The sequence below is a fragment of the Bos mutus genome, chromosome 7, assembly GCF_027580195.1.
Source record: "Bos mutus isolate GX-2022 chromosome 7, NWIPB_WYAK_1.1, whole genome shotgun sequence".
Taxonomy (NCBI): Eukaryota; Metazoa; Chordata; class Mammalia; order Artiodactyla; family Bovidae; genus Bos; species Bos mutus.
Genome location: NC_091623.1, coordinates 81,798,688 through 81,820,140, shown reverse-complemented (window position 1 = coordinate 81,820,140; position 21,453 = coordinate 81,798,688). Strand labels below are relative to the sequence as shown.

Genomic DNA, 21,453 nt, shown 5'->3' with positions numbered 1-21,453 from the left:
TTTGCATCAGATGGACAAAGTATTGAGTTTCAGATTCAATATCAGTCCTTCCAATGAACATTCAGGGCTGATTTCCTTTATGATGGACTGGTTGAATCTCCTTGCAGTCCAAGGGACTCTCAAGAGTCTTCCCCAACACCACAGTTCAAAAGCATCAATTCTTTGGCGCTCAGCCTTCTTCACAGTCCAACTCTCACATCCATACATGACCACAGGAAAAACCATAGCCTTGACTAGACAGACCTTTGTTGGCAAAGTAATGTCTGTGCTTTTTAATATGCTCTCTAGGTTGATCATAACTTTTCTTCCAAGGAGCAAGTGTCTTTTAATTTCATGGCTGCAGTCACCATCTACAGTGATTATGGATCCCCAAAAAGGAAGTCTGTCACTGTTTCCACTGTTTCCCCATCTATTTCCCATGAAGTGATGGGACCGGATGCCATGATCTTCGTTTTCTGAATATTGAGTTTTAAGCCAACTTTTTCACTCTCCTCTTTCCCTTTCATCAAGAGGCTCTTTAATTCTTCTTTGCTTTCTGCCGTAAGGGTGGCGCCATCTGTGAATCTGAGGTTATTGATATTTATCCTTGCAACCTTGATTCCAGCTTGTGCTTCATCCAGTCCAGGGTTTCTCGTGATGTACTCTGCATATAAGTTAAATAAGCAGGGTGACAATATACAGCCTTGATGTACTCCTTTTCTTATTTGGAACCAGTCTGTTGTTCCATGTCCAGTTCTAACTGTTGCTTCCTGATCTGCATACAGATTTCTGAAGAGATAAGTCAGGTGGTCTGGTATTCCCATCTCTTTCATAATTTTCCACAGTGTGTTGTAATCCACACAGTCAAAGACTTTGGCATAGTCAATGAAGCAGAAATAGATGTTTTTCTGGAACTCTCTTGCTTTTTCCATGAGCCAGCAGATGTTGGCAATTTGATCTCTGGTTCCTCTGCCTTTTCTAAAACCAGCTTCAAGTCTGGAAGTTCATGGTCCATGTATTATTGAAGCCTGGCTTGCAGAATTTTGAGCATTGCTTTACTAGCATGTGAGATGAGTGCCATTGTGCACTAGTTTGAGCATTCTTTGGCATTACCCTTCTTTGGGATTGTAATGAAAACTGACCTTTTCCAGTCCTGTGGTCACTGCTGAGTTTTACAAATTTGCTGGCATAATGAGTGCAGCACTTCACAGCATCATCTTTTAGGATTTGAAATAGCTCAACTGGAATTCCATCACCTCCACTAATTTTGTTTGTAGTGACACTTCCTAAGGCCCTCTTGACTTCACATTCCAGAATGTCTGGCACTAGGTGAATATGCCATTGTGATTATCTGGGTCATGAAGATCTTTTTTGTATAATTCTTCTGTGTATTCTTGACACCTCTTCTTAATATCTTCTGCTCTGCTAGGTCCATACGATTTTTGTCCTTTATTGAGCACATATTTGCCTGAAATATTCTTTGTTATCTCTAATTTTCTTGAAAAGATCTTTAGTCTTTCCCACCTCTGAGGAAGGCTTTCTTATCTCTCCTTGCTCTTCTTTGGAACTCTGCATTCAAATGGGTGTATCTTTCCCTTTCTCCTTTGCCTTTCACTTTTCTTCTTCTTCACAACTATTTGTAAGGCCTCCTCAGACAGCCATTTTGATTGTTTGGATTTCTTTTTCTTGAGGATGGTCTTGATCCCTGTCTCCTGTATAATGCTATGAACCTCCATCCATAGTTCTTCAGGCACTCTGCCTATCAGATCTAGTCCCTTAAATCTATTTCTTACTTCTACGGTATAATCCTAATGAATTTAATTTAGGTCATATCTCAATGGTCTAGTGGTTTTCCCCACTTTTTTCAATTTAAGTCTGAATTTGACAATAAGGAGTTCATGATCTGAGCCACAGTAAGCTCCCAGTCTTGTTTTTGCTGACTGTATAGAGCTTCTCCATCTTTGGCTGCAAAGAATATAATCAATCTGATTTTGGTGTTGACCATCTGGTGATGTCCAGGTGTAGAGTCTTCTCTTGTGCTGTTGGAAGAGGGTGTTTGCTATGAACAGTGTGTTCTATTGGAAAAACTCTATTAGCCTTTGCCCTGCTTCTTTTTGTACTCCAAGGCTAAATTTGCCTGTTACTCCAGGTGTTTCCTGAATTCCTACTTTTGCATTCCAGTCCCCTATAATGAAATGGAAATCTTTTTTTGGTGTTAGTTCTAAAAGGTCTCTTAGGTCTTCATAGAACCATTCAACTTCAGCTTCCTCAGTGTTACTGGTCAGGGCATAGACTTCGATTACTGTTATATTGAATGGTTTGCCTTGGAAATCAATGGAGATCTTTCTGTCATTTTTGAGATTGCATCTAAGTACTGAATTTTAGACTCTTTTATTTACTATGATGGCTACTCCATTTCTTCTAAGGGATTCTTGCCCACAGTAGTGGATATAATGGTCATCTGAGTTAAATTCACCCATTACATAGATAGCTTGTCTATCTGGGCTATCATAAATAGTACTGCTATGAACACAAGTACATGTATACTTTTAGAATATTGTTTTCATGTTTTTAGGTATATACCCAGGGATAGAATTTCTGGCTCATATGGTAGTTCTATTTTTAGTTTTTTTGAGGAACATCCATACTTTTTTTCCATAGTGATACAGTTTACATTCCCAACAAGTGTTCACATATTCCTTTTTCTTTATATCCTCACCATTTGTTATTTGTAGAGTTTTTGTTGATAGCCATTTGGACAGGTGTGATGTGGTGTCTCACTGTGTGTTTGGATTTGCATTCTCTAATAATTTGCAATTTTGAGCATATTTTCATGTGCCTGTCGCCCATCTATATGTCTTCTCAGAAAAAAATGTCTATTCTGCCCACTTATTTTATTGAGTCATTTTTTTGTATTAACTTGTGTGAGCTGTTTATTTATTTTGTATATTAATCCCTTGTAGGTCATATCATTTGCAAAAATTTTCTCCCAGTTTTTAGTTTGTGTTTTTGTTTTGTGAAGTTTTATTTATTATTGTTTAAAAAATTTTTACAATATGTGTTAGTTTTTGCCATAGCACAGCATGAACCAGCTATAATTATGCATATATCCCCTCCCCCTTGAGCCTCCCTCCTTTTTTATTAGCTTCCATTTGTTTACTTTTGCTTTCATTTATTTTTCCTTAAGAGACAAATATAAAATATATTGCTATAATTTATGTCAGAGTGTTTTGCCCATTTTTTTTCTAGGAGTTTTATGATTTTAGGTCTTGAATTTAGGACTTTAATCAAACTTGACTTTTTTTCTTTTTTTAATGTGGTGTGAGGAAATGTTCTAATTTCATTGCTATTCACATAGCTGTCTAATTTTCCCAGTATCAGTTATTGAAGAGACTGTCTTTTCTCCATTGTGTATTCTTGCCTCTATTGCTGTAAGTTAATTGACCATAGGTCTGTGGGTTTATTTCTGAGCTTTTTCTTCTGTTTCATTGCTCTATGTGGATACTTTGTGCCACTGCCATACTCTTTTGATTACTGTAGCTTTATAGAACATTCTGAAGTCTGGGTACATGATACTTCCAGATTTGTTCTTTATTTTTTTTAATCAAGATTGCTTTAGTAATTTGGGATCTTATGTGACCCCATATGAATTTCAAGAGTATTTACTCTATTTCTGTAAAAATGTGCAAGGGCATTTCTGATACAATAGAATTAAATTTTGATTGCTTTGGGAAATATGGCCATTTAACGATATTAATTCTGCTTATCCAAGAACATGGAGTATCTTTCATTTCTTTATACCATCTTCAATTTCCTTCATCAATGTATTACAATTCTTAGAGTATAGGTTTTCATCATATGAGGGGCTTCCCAGGTGGCAGTGATGGTAAAAAACTAGCCTGCCATACTGGAGATGTAAGAGATGTGGGTTCAATCTGTGGGTCAGGAAGATCCCCTGGAGTAGGAAATAGAAACCCACTTTAATATTGTCTGGAGAATCCTAAGGACACCATACAACAGTTTTAACTACTGTCATAAATATTGCTGGTGTGTGTATTACATTTCTGGCACTTATTTTTCTTGTTCCTTTTGACTCTCTTCAACCGATTTCTGCCCCCATGCACCTCTGATAACAACAAATCTGATCTCCTTTCCTATGAGTTTATATTTTTGTTTTTGTTTTAGATGCCATGTAGAAGTAAGATCAAACAGTATTTCTCTCTGACTTATTTAACTAGGCATAATACCTGTTAGCTCTAACTCTATTGTCTCACATGATAAGATTTCCATCTTTTTTTTTTTTTATGAAATGAATTTTGCTAAGATTACATTCTGTAAATATGCTCAGGATTTAAGAGGGTTCCACTGTGAAAAGTACAGCACTAAGATTGATCTTAATAAGGAAAGAAAGTAATTTGGGCTTATACTTTGCAACATTTTGTATACTTTGCATTCTCCGTGTCATCATTAAATAATAAATATTATGGGGAAAAAGTGGTTTCCCATGTTGTACTGCTGCTGCTGCTGCTGCTAAGTTGCTTCAGTCGTGTCCGACTTTGTGCGACCCCATAGACTGCAGCCCACCAGGCTTCCCCGTCCCTGGGATTCTCCAGGCAAGAAAACTGGAGTGGGTTGCCATTTCCTTCTCCAATGCATGAAAGTGAAAAGTGAAAGTGAAGTCGCTCAGTCGTGTCCAACTCTAGCGACCCCATGGACTGCAGCCTACCGATTCCTCCGTCCATGGGATTTTCTAGGCAAAAGTACTAGAGTGGCGTGCCATTGCTTCCTCCACATGTTGTGCTAGTGGTAAAGAATCTGCCTGTCAACACAGTAGATGTAAGAGACATGGGTTTGATCCTGGGTCGGGAAGATTCCTGGAGAAGGGCATGACAACCCATTCCAGTATCTTTGCCTTGAGAAACCTGGCAAGCTACAGTCCATAGGGTCACACAGAGTCAGACACCACTGAAGTAACTTAGCACACATGGAGAAAATGAAAACAAAATATATTGAAGACTAAATTTCTAAACAGTAATATTTTATCACTAATTAATGTTAGGTTCCATTTTTTTAAAGATTTTTCTTTATGTAGATCATTATTTATTTATTTATTTGGAGTATAATTGCTTTACAATGTTTGTTAGTTTTTTCTATACAACAAAGTGAATCAGCTATATGTATACATATATCCCCTCCCTCTTGAGCTTTCCTTTCACTTCACCACTCCACTCCTCTAGGTCATCACAGAGCACTGAACTGAGCTCCTTCTCAGTAGCTATCTATTTTACACATGGTACAATATATATATATCAATGCTACCTCTCTCAATTAGTTCCTCCCTCTCTTTTGCTTCTTGTGTCCACAAATTAGTTCTCTAAGTCTGTGTCTTTTTTCCTGCCCTGAAAATAGGTTCATCTAGTATTTTTCTAGATTCCATATATGTGTGTTGTGGTAATATACAATGCTTGCTTTTCTCTTTCTGATTTACTGCACTCTGTATGACATATTCAAGTTCATCCACATCACCACAAATGACCCAATTTTGTTCATTTTTTGGCTAACATTAAATTGTATACAATGGAATAGCACACTTGTTGTTGTTGTTCAGTTGCTAAGTGGTGTCTGACTCTTTGTGACCCCATGAACTGCAGCACACCAGGCTTCCCTGTCCTTCATTATCTCCCTGAGTTTGCTCAAATTCACATCCATTGAGTCAGTGATGCCATCCAACTATCTCATCCTCTGTCGCCCCCTTCTCCTCTTGCCCTCAATATTTCCCATCATCAGGGTCTTTTCCAAAGAGTCTGCTCTTCACATCAGGTATGTTGCATAAAACACAGATTCTATCTCATTTTGGGGATGAGGGAACATTCAAGAGAAATCGCATCAACTGTGCAGTCCTAAAGATACACAGTTCACATCTGCCAAGGTTGGACAAAAAATATGAATCTCCTTTATCTGTGTTATCCATCTATTTTGTTCAGTTTTTTTTTTTAATACTGAAGAAAAAAATGAAGTGAATATGCTTTTAATTGAATTAAACCTAATGCTGAAATAAAAGAAAATTCTGCTACAAGTGTTGAGCACTACTGGGGCTCAGAAGTAAGATTTATTGGGGCATGGGTTCACAGATGCTACCAATGATTTCAGAAAAGTTTCAAGTTTTCTGGCTTATCTTTCCCTTCAAAGTCAGGTTGTATGGTTGATTCAATGTAGGGTGATAAGGAAACATAGGGGAGGTACGGGGCTTGGTGGATAAGGACCATGAAAATTCACAGTACTGGTGGTTTTTGTGTGGACAACAAGATAACATCTTTCTGCTCAAGAATTGCCCTGATTCTGGATCTTTCTGAGCACAAGCTGGAAGGGTGGCCTTGGGCAAGTAACTTCAACTTTCTGCGTTTCAATTCTGTCTCCTCCAAGGAGGGGACTGGAATAATAATAATGATGATTTCCTAGTGTTTTTATAAAGACAGATGAGTACCTTTTAAGAGAACAATTTTTCTCTGGAGAACAGTTCCTTCATCTATTTAATAAATACTAAAGTTGAGAGGAAAGCAAGGAAACGGAGTCAAAGCTGAACAAATTACCTGCAGGACTTCTGCCCCTAGTACCTTACTGGCAGATAAGATGTACATACTTTTGGTCAAGGAGCCTGGACAAGGAGGTGTAGATGAGGGCTTTGGCCAAATTTCAGGAGAGTCCAGGACAGACTAGGTTAGATCTTTTAAATGTGGATGCTTATACTGCTTGGGTAATTTTTAAATAGCCTCAAAATCTTTTCATGTGCAGTATTAAATTAAATTCCTACAACACACCTATATATTAAGAATATGTTCTCATTTTTACAGTTAAGGAAACCGAGTCTTACAGGAGATATTTTTTCATCCAATACTTGAGACTAAGAGAGGTCAATGATTTGTTAAATTTACTCGGTGAATAAATGGCAAAGACAGGCTATGAAAGCAATGGTTTGAAATCCAAGGACATTGTCGATTTAGTCACGAATTAAGGGAAACAGTTTCCTTGAAACAGCTGGAAATTTGAAATTCAGAAGAGAAGAGACATAGAACTAGGACAAAATACTCTCAGTCCTACCTGCAGCATTTTCCTCTGAGAAACAGGCTGCTCTTGGGAGGTTGCAGAGTCAGGCTTTGCCTGGAGTATCAGCAGCACTAACCCTCAAAACCACTAGATGACAGCATTGACCGACCAGTATGGGTCCCCTCAGGGCCTGACGTAGCTCCTTTTCCAATCTGGATAGTCATGGGACCTGTTCTCACTGCTGTAAAATGGATGTTGGGAGACTTGGACAAACACCTCCTCTAAGATCTGGACAGTTGCTCGGTGTGGATGCTAAGGCTGCTCATGTACCTGCATTGGGCTCAGAGCTCTTCCCAAGACTGGTAGCCACCATACACAGCAAGCACAAGGCCTGAAGGAGAATTTTTCTATAGAGACAAGGAGTACTGGAGAAGGGAAAGAACCTGAGGGGAGCATGCGTTGTCAACAGGCTGCCTAACAGAGCTGCTGACCTGATGGAGGGTTGCTTTATAGTCAACAGGGGATTTGGCTGCAGAGGACAGAGATGACAGGACAGAGATACCAATAAGGCCAGGATATTTCAACACTGAGAGGTCACTGAGCACTCTGAAAATATTCCCAGAGACACAGGACATACTCTGTCCCAGTTCACCAGTGAGTGCCCAGTTCAGATACAAGGCCTTAATGTCTCCATCTCCATCGGCAAGAGAGGGCAGTAAAGATCTTAAATGTTCCATTTCTCTGCCTATTTTATTCCCAGAAGGGCAAGACTGATGTGGTCTTAACAGCAATGAAGAGGTACCTTTTAAGAGAACAAGTTTTCTCTGAAGAACAGTTCCTTCATCCACTTAATAAACACTGAAGTTGAGAGGAAAGCAAGAAAATGGAGTCAAAGCTGAACAAATTACCCACAAGAATTCTGTCTTCTAGTACCTTGCTGGCAGATGAGCAGATGTATATACTTTTGGTCAAGGAGTCTGGACAAGGAGTCTTAGATGAGGGATCTGGCCAGAGGATACTCTGTGGATAGACGAGCTCTCTAGGGAAGGGTGTGAAGCTGATGCTGAGGGACAGGTGGCATACCTGAAAAATATATATGTAAACGAGAGAACAGGCAGGATGGGTATTCCAAGTGCAAAGGATAAACAGGAGGCCCAGAGAGAAGGATGTTAGTGTCTTCTAGAAATTTGGGGAAGAAAATGAAGTTGACACTGGATAAGTGGTGAGAGTTGAGGGGTAATGTCACTATGAAGGGGAGCATGGAAAGAGGCTCCAGGTAAAGAAAAGCTATAATTCACTGGGTTTAGAATCTTCAGGTGTTATACAATGTGAAGCTTTTCCCTGAATAAAACTCCCTATAGGCCTTGTGAAACAGCTACAGGTTGACTTGTTGTCTATGGGGTATGTATCTGGTCCCTGAAACATCACTGAATGAAGCCATTTCCTCTTTAATTCCTCTCCTCTCATTTTCTCTTAAATTCATTCTGATTAGACTGTTGTACCCATCCCTACTCTGAGTCCACTTCCCAAAGGCCACAACGACATTAACATTTCCAAATATAATGATTAATTTTCAGTATCCATCTTTGTTAAGCAATGGCTTGAGGTGAGTACCATAGATTCCTCCACCTTGCTTAGAACCCTAGCTTCATTTGATTTCTGGGATACCGCTTCCCCGCCCCCTCCTTCTTCAGCAAATGCTGTCCTTTTGGTTACCATTGCTGAAAAACAGGGTTGGTCAGAAGTGTCCCTGACTTGGTTTGTGCTGAGGCAGAACAGCTGTTACTGAAGTTTGGGGATGATGTGTTAACATTGATATGGTCTTCTCAATGTACCACTAGCTGTGAAGTCACCCACAAGGTAGTTGAGTAAATTCTGGGTCCCTTATATGCCACAGTATGTTGTGGGGATAAATGAATGCGTGAGTGTGTTTTATGTGGAAATTAATTGAATCATTGACAAGGTAATATTTCTAGTAATATAACATTGAAAAAATAAAATTGCAGGTCTATCTCATAATATACTAAAAATATTACATGCTGATGAAAAAGTTGTATGTATTTTTTTAACCTGAAAAGAATGTAGAAGACAACTTCTACAGTAATAGAATGGAGAAGGCCTTTGTAAACAAAATAGGCATTTCCAAACCCAAAATAATTGACACCATAAAAATCTACAAAACACAGAAAAATATAGGCATATGTTGAAATCTCACTTTTTAGAAAGACATTACATATATAATAAAAGATTAATAATAATGGTACATAAATGAAATTAGTCAGACAGAAATGGAGTCAAAAAGTGTAATCTTTTAATTAACTAATTCAGAGCTTAAGAAATACTCTAGAACAGTGAACATGGAAAAACTAAATAAAAAGCTTTGGAAAGAATCTAAATCAAAATTTGTCAGAAAAATCCAAAGATATAACCTCGATTGAATTGATATGTTGGGGAAAACATGCAAAGTGTAGCTAATATTGATGAATAATTACATCAGGATATAAGTAGAAAAGATTTTTATCTAGGGATGGAGAATGACTCAAAGACATCAACAAAAGGAAATTCTCTCCAGCCCTGGTTCCAAGAAGCAATGGAAGAATTAACCATTTCCAGGATCTACAGTAGTTGAAGCTGCAGAGGGTAGGACCACTGGTGAGACCTGGGCCTGAGCTGGGGGAGCTTGGTCACTGCCAGTCACAAGTAAGCAGAGAAGGTGCTGAAACAGTATTCAGACCTGAGTCTGCTGCTACCCTTCAATCTCCTTCTGGAGTCTCTCACTGGCCAATCTAGAAGGCAGAGGGACAGGTGGCACACTCTGATTACAGAGAGAAACAGAAGATAAGCCATGTATGAAAGACAGGATCGAAGTGCCAACACAGTGGGGATGTATGAAACCGATCCTCTTTCTTTTCAGGAAGTGGGGGGCTAATTAGTCTAAATTATAAATTAGAATTTCATAGCATGCAGATTAATACTTTGTATTAAAATTCAAAAATCATTGATTATTTGAACCGATTTACTTGGGATTCTGTCCTCTGAAAGTAATATATGTGAAGAAAGGTGTTTGTATGAGACAATTGTTTTTCAAATAACAGTTACTATGATTGAACAATGGCATCACCAAGTCCATTATTAGGCTATTTAATTCAAAGTTACTGACAAATCCATCTTTTGGAATATGATCCAGTTCCATGCACTGAAGTAGTAAGATACTTGAAACAACTTACTGAGCTAAAAAAGCATGTTGGAGGTCAATGTTTGATTTGTTTCTTTAAAAAGAAGTGTGAATTATAGGACTCCACATTTCTGGTCATGACATTAGATAGAGGTCTACATTTTTCAAAGACAGTGTCAAGCAGGACAGAAAACATTTGTTTACAGATAATAGCCTAAGAGGTGAAAAGGCAATCAAAACTATGCACGTCAGTTTTAATGTCTCTCAGTTCAGTTCAGTTCAGTCGCTCAGTCATGTCCGACTCTTTTCGACCCCATGAGTCGCAGCACGCCAGGCCTCCCTGTCCATCACCAACTCCCAGAGTTCACTCAGACTCACGTCCATCGAGTCAGTGATGCCATCCAGCCAGCTCATCCTCTGTCATCCCCTTCTCCTCCTGCCCTCAATCTCTCCCAGCATCACAGTCTTCTCCAATGAGTCAACACTTTGCATGAGGTGGCCAAAGTACTGGAGTTTCAGCTTTAGCATCATCCCTTCCAAAGAAATCCCAGGGATGATCTCCTTCAGAATGGACAGGTTGGATCTCCTTGCAGTCCAAGGGACTCTCAAGAGTCTTCTCCAACACCACAGTTCAAAAGCATCAATTCTTCGGCGCTCAGCCTTCTTCACAGTCCAACTCTCACATCCATACATGACCACAGGAAAAACCATAGCCTTGACTAGACGGACCTTTGTTGGCAAATTAATGTCTCTAATTATGTTTAATAAACCCCTTTCTTTTAGCCATTCTTAGAAAATGATTTAGATCGTCTGTTTCTTCAGATTTCATTCTTTGAACACATTAAAGAAAGCAGAAGATTTATGAAAATGATGCATGCTTCTCTATTTAATCCAAGTTGACTAACTCCTATATTTGGATGAAGAATTCCAATCACATTCCTTTATGTACTTTATAAGAAGGAGAAGGCTGATGCCTTGTTAACATGGAATTTAAGTGATTCATTTGCCCAAATATGAAATGCTGTCATTCCTATCATAAAAACATGAATAAATAAGAAGTTTGAAAATTTTAAATAACTTCAGAAGACAGCTACCTATGTAGCATGGTAAGCGAATGGATTTGAGTGCCAAAAGTTCTTCCATTTCAATTTTTAACTCTATATAAAAGAAATTTTGAGTAGCAACTGGTTCTCTGTGTCTAAGAATTTTGATTATTAAATATTATATATAATTGATATTTTTATGAAGAATTTTCCATTACATAGTTCTTACAAATTATTATTAGCAGGGATTTTGGAAAATTGTATTTCAGACACATTATCTAAAAAGATAATTTCATTTTCTTAAAATACAATTTTAAACACTTTTCTTCAGTTTGGTAGAGGGAAAGAAATCTTTGGAAGAATATAATTCCACACCACATTTTGTTTTATTTTGTCTCCTATGTTTATGTTGTAAATAGAGCTATCAAATGTGGATTATTGTAGTTGAGCAAATTAAGGGGTGATGAATACACTTCTCAATTACTTTAAGTTCAAAACGCATATTTTACCCATTTGTTTTCACTACAATAGAAATATTGCAAACTTATTTTCTGAAATTGTTTCCAAAAACACTGGGATATATTTATTTTACAGTCATTAATTATTTGTATCAAGAGGAAAAAGGAATATGCATTTTTAAAACCACAAGCTGGACATAGCCAGTTGGAAAATGAGAATACATGCAACCATGTCTATGGCTTTATGCCACAGGTTCAACAAGGCGCCTCTTACTCCAAATCTTCTCCATTGGGATTCTTCTGTTGTCAAAGCATAATGCATGCCACTTACTAATAGAGAAACACTATTCCCGCTTCATAGAACACAGCCTTGTTGTGGCAAAGGGGCTTGTGTAATTCAATGAAGCTATAAGCCATGATATGCAGAGTCACCCAAAGTGGATAGGTCATAGAGGAGAGTTCTGAGAAAATGTAGTCCACCAGAGGAGGGAATGGCAAACCACTCCAGTGTTCTTGCTTTGAGAATCTCATGAACAGTATGAAAATGCAAAAAGATATGTCAATGGAAGATGAGACTCCTGCCTCAGAAGATGCTCAATAAGATACCAGGGAATAGAGGAGAAATAGCTCCAAAAAGAATGAAGAGACTGGGCCAAAGCAGAAATGACACTTACCTGTGGGTGTGTCTGGTGGTGAAAGTAAAGTCTGATGCAGTAAAGAATAATATTGCATAGGTACCTGGAATGGTAGGACCACGAATCAAGGTAAATTGGGCATAGTCAAGCAGATGGCAAGAGTGAAGACTGACATTCTAGGAATCAGTGAATTAATAATGGATAGGAATGGGTGAATTTAGTTCAAATGAACATTATATTTACCACTGTGGTCAAGAATGCCCTAGAAGAAATGGAGTAGCCTTCATAGTCAATAAAATAGTTGAAAAGCAGTACTTGGGTGTGATCTCAAAAACAATAGAATGATCTTGGTTTATTTCCAAGGCAAACCATTCGACATCACAGCAATCCAAGTTTATGCCCCAACCACTAACACTCAAGAAGCTGAAGTTGAACAGTACTATGAAGACCTCCAAGACCTTCTAGAGCTAATGCCAAAAAAAGATGTTTTTGTCATCATAGGGGATTGGAATGCAAAAGTAGGAAGTCAAGAGATACCTGGAGAAACAAGTAAGCTTGACCTTGGAGTACACCGTGAAGCAGAACAAAGGCTAACAGAGTTTTGCCAAGAGAACACATTGGTCATAGAAAACACTCTCTTGAAACAACACAAGAGATAATTCTGGACATGAACATCACCAAATGATCAACACTGAAAGCAGACTGATTATATTCTTTGGAGCCAAAGATGGAGAATCTCTATACAGTCAGCAAAAACAAGACCTAGAGATGACTGTGCATATTGCTGACCCTGCTTGCTGCATCAGTGGTATTGCTGATCCTGTACGTTACGGCAGTTGTCTGCTGTTCACACTGTCTGCACTATTTGCTGAACCCAGGGCAGGTAAGGAGTGAGCTAAGAGGTCAGAAGAAGACTCGAGGAGCCAGGAACCATAGGAACTGCAGACACGTTTATTCTCTCCTGGCTGACACAGCAGTTGTAGCAGCAGACACGCAATATTCTCTCATCTTGTGGCTGACCCAATGGACACAGCTGTGTTACAGCAGTAATTCCCCCTCTTTCTAGGTGGAGCCCGTATATCCCTACAGCATAAAGTAGCTCATGACCAAGTGAGTTCCTTGTGATGTGCATGCACAGTGATATAAATGATCTCAGCTGTTACATAGTCATTTTTTATAAAATGTGGGGTGAGAGAGCCTGAGTATGCTATCTTGGCTAATTTGATCTTTCCCTACACTGTGGCGCAGATCATGAGTGACTTATTGCAAAATTCAGGCCTAATTTGAAGAAAGTAGGGAAAACCACTAGACCATTCAGATATGACCTAAATCATATCCCTTATGATTATACAGTGGAGGTGACAAATAAATTCAAGGGGTTAGATCTGGTTGATGGAGTGCCTGAAGAACTATGATGGAGGTTCATAACATTGTACAGGAGGCAGTGACCAAAATCATCCCAAAGAAAATGAAATGCAAGAAGGCAGAATGGTTTTCTGAGGAGGCTCTATAAATAGTTGAGAAAGGAAGATAAGTAAAAGACAAGGGAGAAAGGGAAAGATATACCCATCTGAATACAGAGCTCCAGAGAATATCAAGGAGAAATAAGAAAGCTTTATTAAGTGAACAATGCAAAGAAGTAGAGAAAAAAAATAGAATGGGAAAGTCTAGAGATCTCTTCAAGAAAATTGGAGATAGTGAGGGAAAATTTTGTGCAAGGATAGGCACAATAAAGGGCAAAAATTATAAGGACCTAGTGAGCAGAAGAGATTAAGAATACACAGAAAAACTACACAAAAAAGGTCTTCGTGACCCAGATAGCCACGATGGTGTGGCCACTCAGCCAGAGCCAGACATCCTAGAATGTGAAGTTAAGTGGGCCTTAGAAAGCATTACTACATACAAAGTTAGTGAAAGTGATGGAATTCCTCTGGAGCTATTTCTAATCCTAAAAGACCATGCTGTTAAAGTGCTACACTGAATATAGCAGCAAATTTGTAAAATGTAGCAGTGGCCACCACAGGACTGGAAAAGGTCAGTTTTCATCCCAATCCCAAAGAAGGGCAATGCTAAAGAATGTTCAAACTATCTTAAAATTGCACCTCGCACATGCTAGCGAGGTGTTGCTCAAAATCCTTCAAACTAGGCTTCAGCAGTTTGAGAACCAGCAACCTCCAGATACACAAGCTGGGTGTAGAAAAGGCAGAGGAACCAGAGATTAAATTGCCAACGTTCTCTAGATCATAGAGAAAGCAAGGGAATTCCAGGAAAACATCTACTTCTGCTTCACTGACAACAATAAAGCCTTTGACTGTGTGGACCACAACAAACTGTGGAAAATTCTTAAAAAGATATGACTACCAGACCACCTCATATTTCTCCTGTGAAACCTGTAGTCAAGTCAAGAAGCAACAGCTAGAATCGGACATGCGACAATTAACTGGTTCAAAATTGGGAAAGGAGTATGTCAAGACTGTATAATTTAACCCTGCTTATTTAATTTGTATGCAGAGTACATCATGCAAAATGTCAGGTTGAATGAGTTACAAACTAGAATCACAATTTCCAGGAAAAATATCAACAACCTCAGGCATGCAGATGATACTATCTTAATGGCAGAACGTGAAGAGGAATTAAAGTGCCTCTTGATGAAGGTGAAAGAGGAGAGTGAAAAATCTCATTTAAAACTCAGTACTCAAGAAACTAAGTTCATGGCATCTTTTTCCATCACTTTGTGCCAAATAACAAGAGAAAAAATGAAAACAGTGACCCATTTTATTTTCTTGTGCTTCAAAATCACTACAGATGGTGACTGCAACCATGAAATTAAAAGATGTTTGCTCCTTAGAAGAAAAGCTATGACAAACTCAGACAGTGTATTAAATAGCAGAGACATCACTTTGCCAACAAAGGTTCATGTGGTGAAAGCTATGGTTTTCTAGCAGTCATGTATGGATATGAGAAAAGTGAAAATGAAAGTCGATCGGTTGTGTCTGACTTTTTATGACTCCATGGACTATACAGTCTGTGGAATTCTCCAGGCCAGAATACTGGAGTGTGTAGTCTTTTCCTTCTCCAGGGGATCTTCCCAACCCAGGGATCAAACTCAGGTCTCCTGCATTTTTTACCAGCTGAACCACAAGGGAAACCCAAGAACACTGGAGTGGGTAGCCTACCCTTCTCCAGAGGATCTTCCCGACCCAGAAATCGAACCAGTGTCTCCTGCATTGCAGGCAGATTCTTTACCAACTGAGCTATCAGAAAAGGCCATGGATATGAATTGGATCATAAAGAAGATTGAGCCCGAAGAATTGATATTTTCAAACTGTGGCACTTGAGAAGATTCTTGAGAGTCTCTTGGATTGCAAGAATATTAAACCAGTGAATCCTAAAGGAAATCAACCCTGAATATTCATTGGAGGGAGTGATGCTGAAGCTAAAGCTCCAATACTTTGGCCACCTGATGCAAAGAGCTGACTCATTGGGAAAGACCTTGATTCTGGGAAAGACTGAGGGCAAGAGGTAAAGGGAATGACAGGATGAGATGGTTGGTAGCATTGCCAACTCAATGGATTTGAGTTTGAACACACTCCAGGAGATAGTGAAGGACAAGGAATCCTGATGTGCTGCAGTCCACGGGGTCACAAAGAATCAGACATGACTTAGCAGCTGAATAGTAGTAACAAAACACCATTCAATTCTCATTCTCACTCACCTCATCTCCCCATCTCAATGTTAAACTTCCCAGTTGATTTCCACTGATTTAACATTTCACAAAGAATAATCTCATTGTTTGGTTGATATTTGTAAAACTGGATCACAGAAGGTCAAGAAATTAGTCTATAAAGTAAGGCAGGAAAGGAGGAGCCATTGGAACATTTTCCTCTCCTCCTTGGTAAACTGTCTGACCTTTGTGCTCTTCTTTTTCTGTGTCCTTGAATCATCCCCTCCCTCTCCTCCAGTTGTTTATACTCATCTGAAGTTAACATCTGGTCACCATTCAACACTGAATTCCAGGGGCTGCTCTCAACCTTTTATTTTACCCAACTTACATGTCACAGATAGAACTGATATCTCTTTATGAGCTGTGCCCATTCTTCATGAACATCAAGACACAACAAATACTTTATAGCACCCATTTGTGTGTGAAACTACAGCTACAGATCCAGATCCCTTGGGAACAGCAGCCATGTAGTAGTCAGATTTTACTCTCATTTAGCTTTTATTTTGGATTATGGTATAGTATAGGAAATATTAATTGAATAATTGAATAAATAAATGAGTTTGAAATTTGATGTCCTGCCTCTTTTTGTGTAATAAATTACATACTTCAAAACTTGGTTCAGATGCCACCCCATGGAGGAGTCTTCTCTAAATCTTTCTGCCACTTTGAATTTATATATTTCCCTCTGTCCTTTGTGCAGTTCTGCATTCTAAACCTACTACTTGCAGAGAACAATTAACCTCCACTAAATGCCTTCAGAATTCACCCACGTGGAACAAAGAAGGCCATATAAAGTTGGGCAGAGATAGGATTATCTCAGTAATAATTAACCACATTAAAATGAGCATGTTTTCTTAGGTATTATGCCATTTACATTGCCACAAAGCAGAAGACAAATTCAATAAAGGAGTGAGGATTGATACTTTAGCTGTTTATGTTGAGTAAGTGTTTATTTATAGAAAAGTAGCACGAATAAGAATAGTACAAACCACATACCCTTTCCTCAGAATCCCCAGTTGTTAATATTCTATAGGTTTTGCTTCATTATCCCCCATTTAATCAATTTCATAGCATCTTGTAACTTTTTTCCTTTAAACATTGTTATTATGGGTTTCCAAAGAATATATATATTCATCTACAAAGTCATAGTGCAGTTATCAGCTTCAGTAAATAACATCAATACAGTATAATTGTATAATGCATTTTGAGTGGAGAAGGATTGGAGAATTTGAGAGTTTTCTCATTCAAGGAAGGACTTCTCTAAAAAGGTGTGAAAATGAGATATCATAGTATAAAATTCTAAGCGGTGCTGTTGGCATAAGAATCTAAACTTATGAAATGTAAAGAGAAGGCAAAACAAATTAATACAAAGTTTCTTACTTTATAGTTTCTTGAAAAACAGTTCCCATGTTTAACATTTTCTTCAGAGCCCCCGTAACATCCTTATTCCTTAGACTATAGATTAAAGGGTTTAGTACAGGAGTGAGTATGGTGTAAAAGACAGATACCATCATGTCCTTCTCAGGTGTGTGGTAGGAGCTGGGAAGCATATATGTGTATATGGCAGCCCCATAAAAGAGGATGACCACAGTCATGTGGGAGGAACAAGTTGCAAATGCCTTCTTCCGACCCTCTGCTGAGTTCATCCTGTGAATGGTGAGGAGGATAAAGTAATAAAAGCCTGAAATGATTGTCACAGGAATGAGGAGCATGAGGACACAACACAGGTACATGAAAATCTCATAGAGGGAGGTGTCTGAGCAGGAAAGCTTTAATACAGCAGGAACTTCACAGAAGAAATGATGGATCTCCCGGGATCTGCAAAAGGGGAAGGTCATGGTGATGGGAGTAAACAAGAAGCTATCCACTGAGCCCAGAAACCAGCAGCCAGATACCAGGAAGAGACACACCCTGTGGTTCATGAGGACAGGGTAATGGAGAGGATGGCAAATGGCCATGTGGCGATCATAGGCCATGGAGGCTAGAAGGAAAAATTCTGAACCTGCTAGTGTCACATAGAGGAACATCTGAATCCCACATTCAGGAACTGAGATCTTATTTACACCTGTGATCTGGTCCATGAGCATCTTGGGTACAGTAACAGAAATGTACATCATGTCCATGAAAGACAGCTGACTGATGAAAAAGTACATGGGGGTGTGGAGGTGAGCATCAGAATATATCAAAAACATCAGAATGATATTTCCAGACAAGGCCATCAGGAAAACCACAGAAATGACCAAACAAAGGAGAGCAGGGTGTTGTGATTGACTGAAGATTCCCACCAGGGTGAAATCTAATCTTTCAGTGTAGCTGGTCATCCAGGTGTTATTGTCCATGAGGTTTCACCTAGACCACCAAGGAGAACTTTGAAGTTAATGAATTACTTATAGGAATCTACCAACTGAAAGGAGTGTTTACGGAGAGTGTGCACATATGTGTATGTATGTATGTGAGTGTGTATGTGTATGTGTGAACCACTCAGTTGTGCTAACAAGAGGAAATTCTATGACTCTGTAGATATGGAGTTTTAAAAGTATCTATAATTTTACAGATTACTAGAAAACTAGTATTTCACAACTGTGGGTCTAAAAAATTGCTAACTTACAGCTATGTTGCTGCAGTTGAAGTTTATGACATCTGATGATGTAATGTCCTTCATGGACAAGAATAGAAATTTATGCAGTGTCTGGCCTATGCAAACACAAAAAGTAAATTACTTTTTTAAAAAAAGATATCACACTCTTCTAAAATGCTTTTTATAGAACTTGGAATTTTACTATCCCCAGTTTAAGGATCCAACTGGGAGTTTTAAAACTCTTGGAGGTGTATTACATGTAAGAAAGGTTTATAATAGCCAGGACATGGAAGCAACCTAGATGTCCATCAGCAGATGAATGGATAAGAAAGCTGTGGTACATATACACAATGGAGTATTACTCAGCCATTAAAAAGAATACATTTGAATCAGTTCTAATGCTGCTGCGTCACTTCAGTTGTGTCCGACTCTGTGCGACCCCATAGACGGCAGCCCACCAGGCTCCCCTGTCCCTGGGATTCTCCAGGCAAGAACACTGGAGTGGGTTGCCATTGCCTTCTCCCAGTTCTTCTCCATTCATGAAAGTGAAAAGTTAAAGTGAAGTCACTCAGTCGTGTCTGACTCTTTGCAACCCCACAGATTGCAGCCCACCAGGCTCTTCAACCCATGGGATTTTCTAGGCAAGAGTACTGGAGTAGGGTGCCATTGCCTTCTCCCAGTTCTAATGAGGTGGATGAAACTGGAGCCTATTATACAGAGTGAAGTAAGCCAGAAAGAAAAACACCAATACAGTATACTAACGCATATATATGGAATTTAGAAAGATGGTAACAATAACCCTGTATATGAGACAGCAAGAGAGACACTGATGTATAGAACAGTCTTTTGGATTCCTCCGGAGAGGGAGAGGGTGGGATGATTTGGGAGAATGGCATTAAAACATGTATAATATCATTATGAAACGAGTCGCCAGTCCAGGTTTGATGCACGATACTGGTTGCTTGGGGCTGGTGCACTGGGACGACCCAGAGGGATGGTACGGGGGGAGGAAGGAGGGAGGAGGGTTCAGGATGGGGAACACGTGTATACCTGTGGCGGATTCATGTTGATATATGGCAAAACCAATACAATACTGTAAAGTTAAAAAAAAGTTACTGAAATATAATTTAAGGAAAATCGATACAAAACATTTGAATCTCTTTTGTCTACAGGACTGGGTGATACTGTGAGACACTGTGGTTATGTGGAGTGTACATATACATATAATTATGTATATATTTAAATTTTAAGCAAATATATCTATGTGGTGTGTGATAATTCTATATAAATATAAATAAATATGGATAAATGTATAATATGTTTTTTAAATGGTATCCTATTTAAGCAGAGCTTTATCTAGAAATCCATTTTATTTCTGTCTGGTACATGTGTTTCCAAGTTGAAAATTCATCTGCTTTAAAGGGTTACTGACATCTATCAGACTAAATTTTGGTTATTTCCCCAAATGTTATCTGCTTTCATACGCATCAATTAATTTTTCTTGGAAACTGAGATGAAGAAAGGAAAACTAAACAACACTGTGATATTTCTGACACTAATTCATTGTTTCTTCTTCTATCTTGCTGCTTATAGCCAGCCTTGTACTAGTCACTGAACATGAACCAAAGGCAAATTAAACTTGATTAGATTTAAGGAAATCACATTCGTCTATTCAGGGGAAATACTATATAAATGTGATTTAAAGTATACAAAATAAATAAAAAGAAAAATAGACAAAGAAAAATAGACAAAAAATACAATCTGACCTTTCTTAGGGAATAAGGAGTAGCTTCTTATTCTACTTTTTGTCTTATAAAGATTAAACCTTTAAATTTCTCAATTTCAGACATGTAAAATGTTAAATTTCAAAAGCTATTGCCAATGAGAATGAAATATTGGCTCCTCTTTCTGGGAAGAGTTTAGAGCATGTTATGATGCAGGGATATTTCAGGAATCATGTTCAAGTTTCAGATATACTTTGTAATAATTCTCAAGGCTAATTATAATATTCAACTTATTATCAGTTCTGAGTTCCAGAGTACTAAAAGAAGTAGATAACACTACAAAAGATTTCTTGATTTCTTGATATCATTATAAATGTCTAGCAAACCTAGGATGCATTTCATTAAAAATATAACTTTTATGTTAAATTCTACCTTCAGTGGCAGAAGAAATCTGGCTCTGAGCAAAATTGAAAAACAGTTAAATAAATTTCAAAACAATGCATACTGATCAAGTTTATACTTGTGATTAAAGGAAATCAAGGACTGGAGAAGTGATCAATACATGTGAAGACCTTGAAGCTATTTACTAAGCAGATGGAGGGAGACCAAGGAGGGTACTTGCTGGGCTCTGGACAAATCCCTGCTGCACTTTGGTAAATGGAGCGGTCACTGCTATTAAACCACACTAACAACCCACCCAAGACACCAGACAGTGTTTCCTTCTCTGTCTGTATAGCAACTTTGCCCCTTATTCATTCTCAAATTATCTAATCTAATTCCTTGAACTTCATGTAAACAGTTTTGTGCATATTTAAATTGGGAAATTATTGCCAGTAGTGGTAGGATAATATACAACCTTTATATGAAGCTGACAGCATTCCAGGAATTGTTCCAACTCTACTACATTTGATCTTTCCTGAGAGCCTGTGAGCCTACTTACTCATTTTACTTTCTCCTTTTAAAAGTTAAAAAGATCAGGTTCTCAGGGTATCTGCTTAAACACTACACAACTAAGTTGAGTGAGAATCCTTATCTTAGCTCAAGAGTTGAACCCACAGACTTTAATTCTGCCTCTTGTCTCTTGGGGACATAG

At 38.4% G+C, this 21,453-nt stretch overlaps 1 protein-coding gene across 1 annotated transcript; it reads right to left on the bottom strand.

The window, feature by feature from the left end:
- Positions 1-17,434: 17,434 nt before the first annotated feature.
- On the bottom strand, positions 17,435-18,397 carry LOC102275805 (olfactory receptor 2T29). The gene has a single exon (XM_005896330.2). The coding sequence runs from the start codon at positions 18,395-18,397 to the stop codon at positions 17,435-17,437; it is 963 nt and encodes a 320-aa protein (XP_005896392.2).
- Between the last annotated feature and the right edge of the window lie 3,056 nt (positions 18,398-21,453).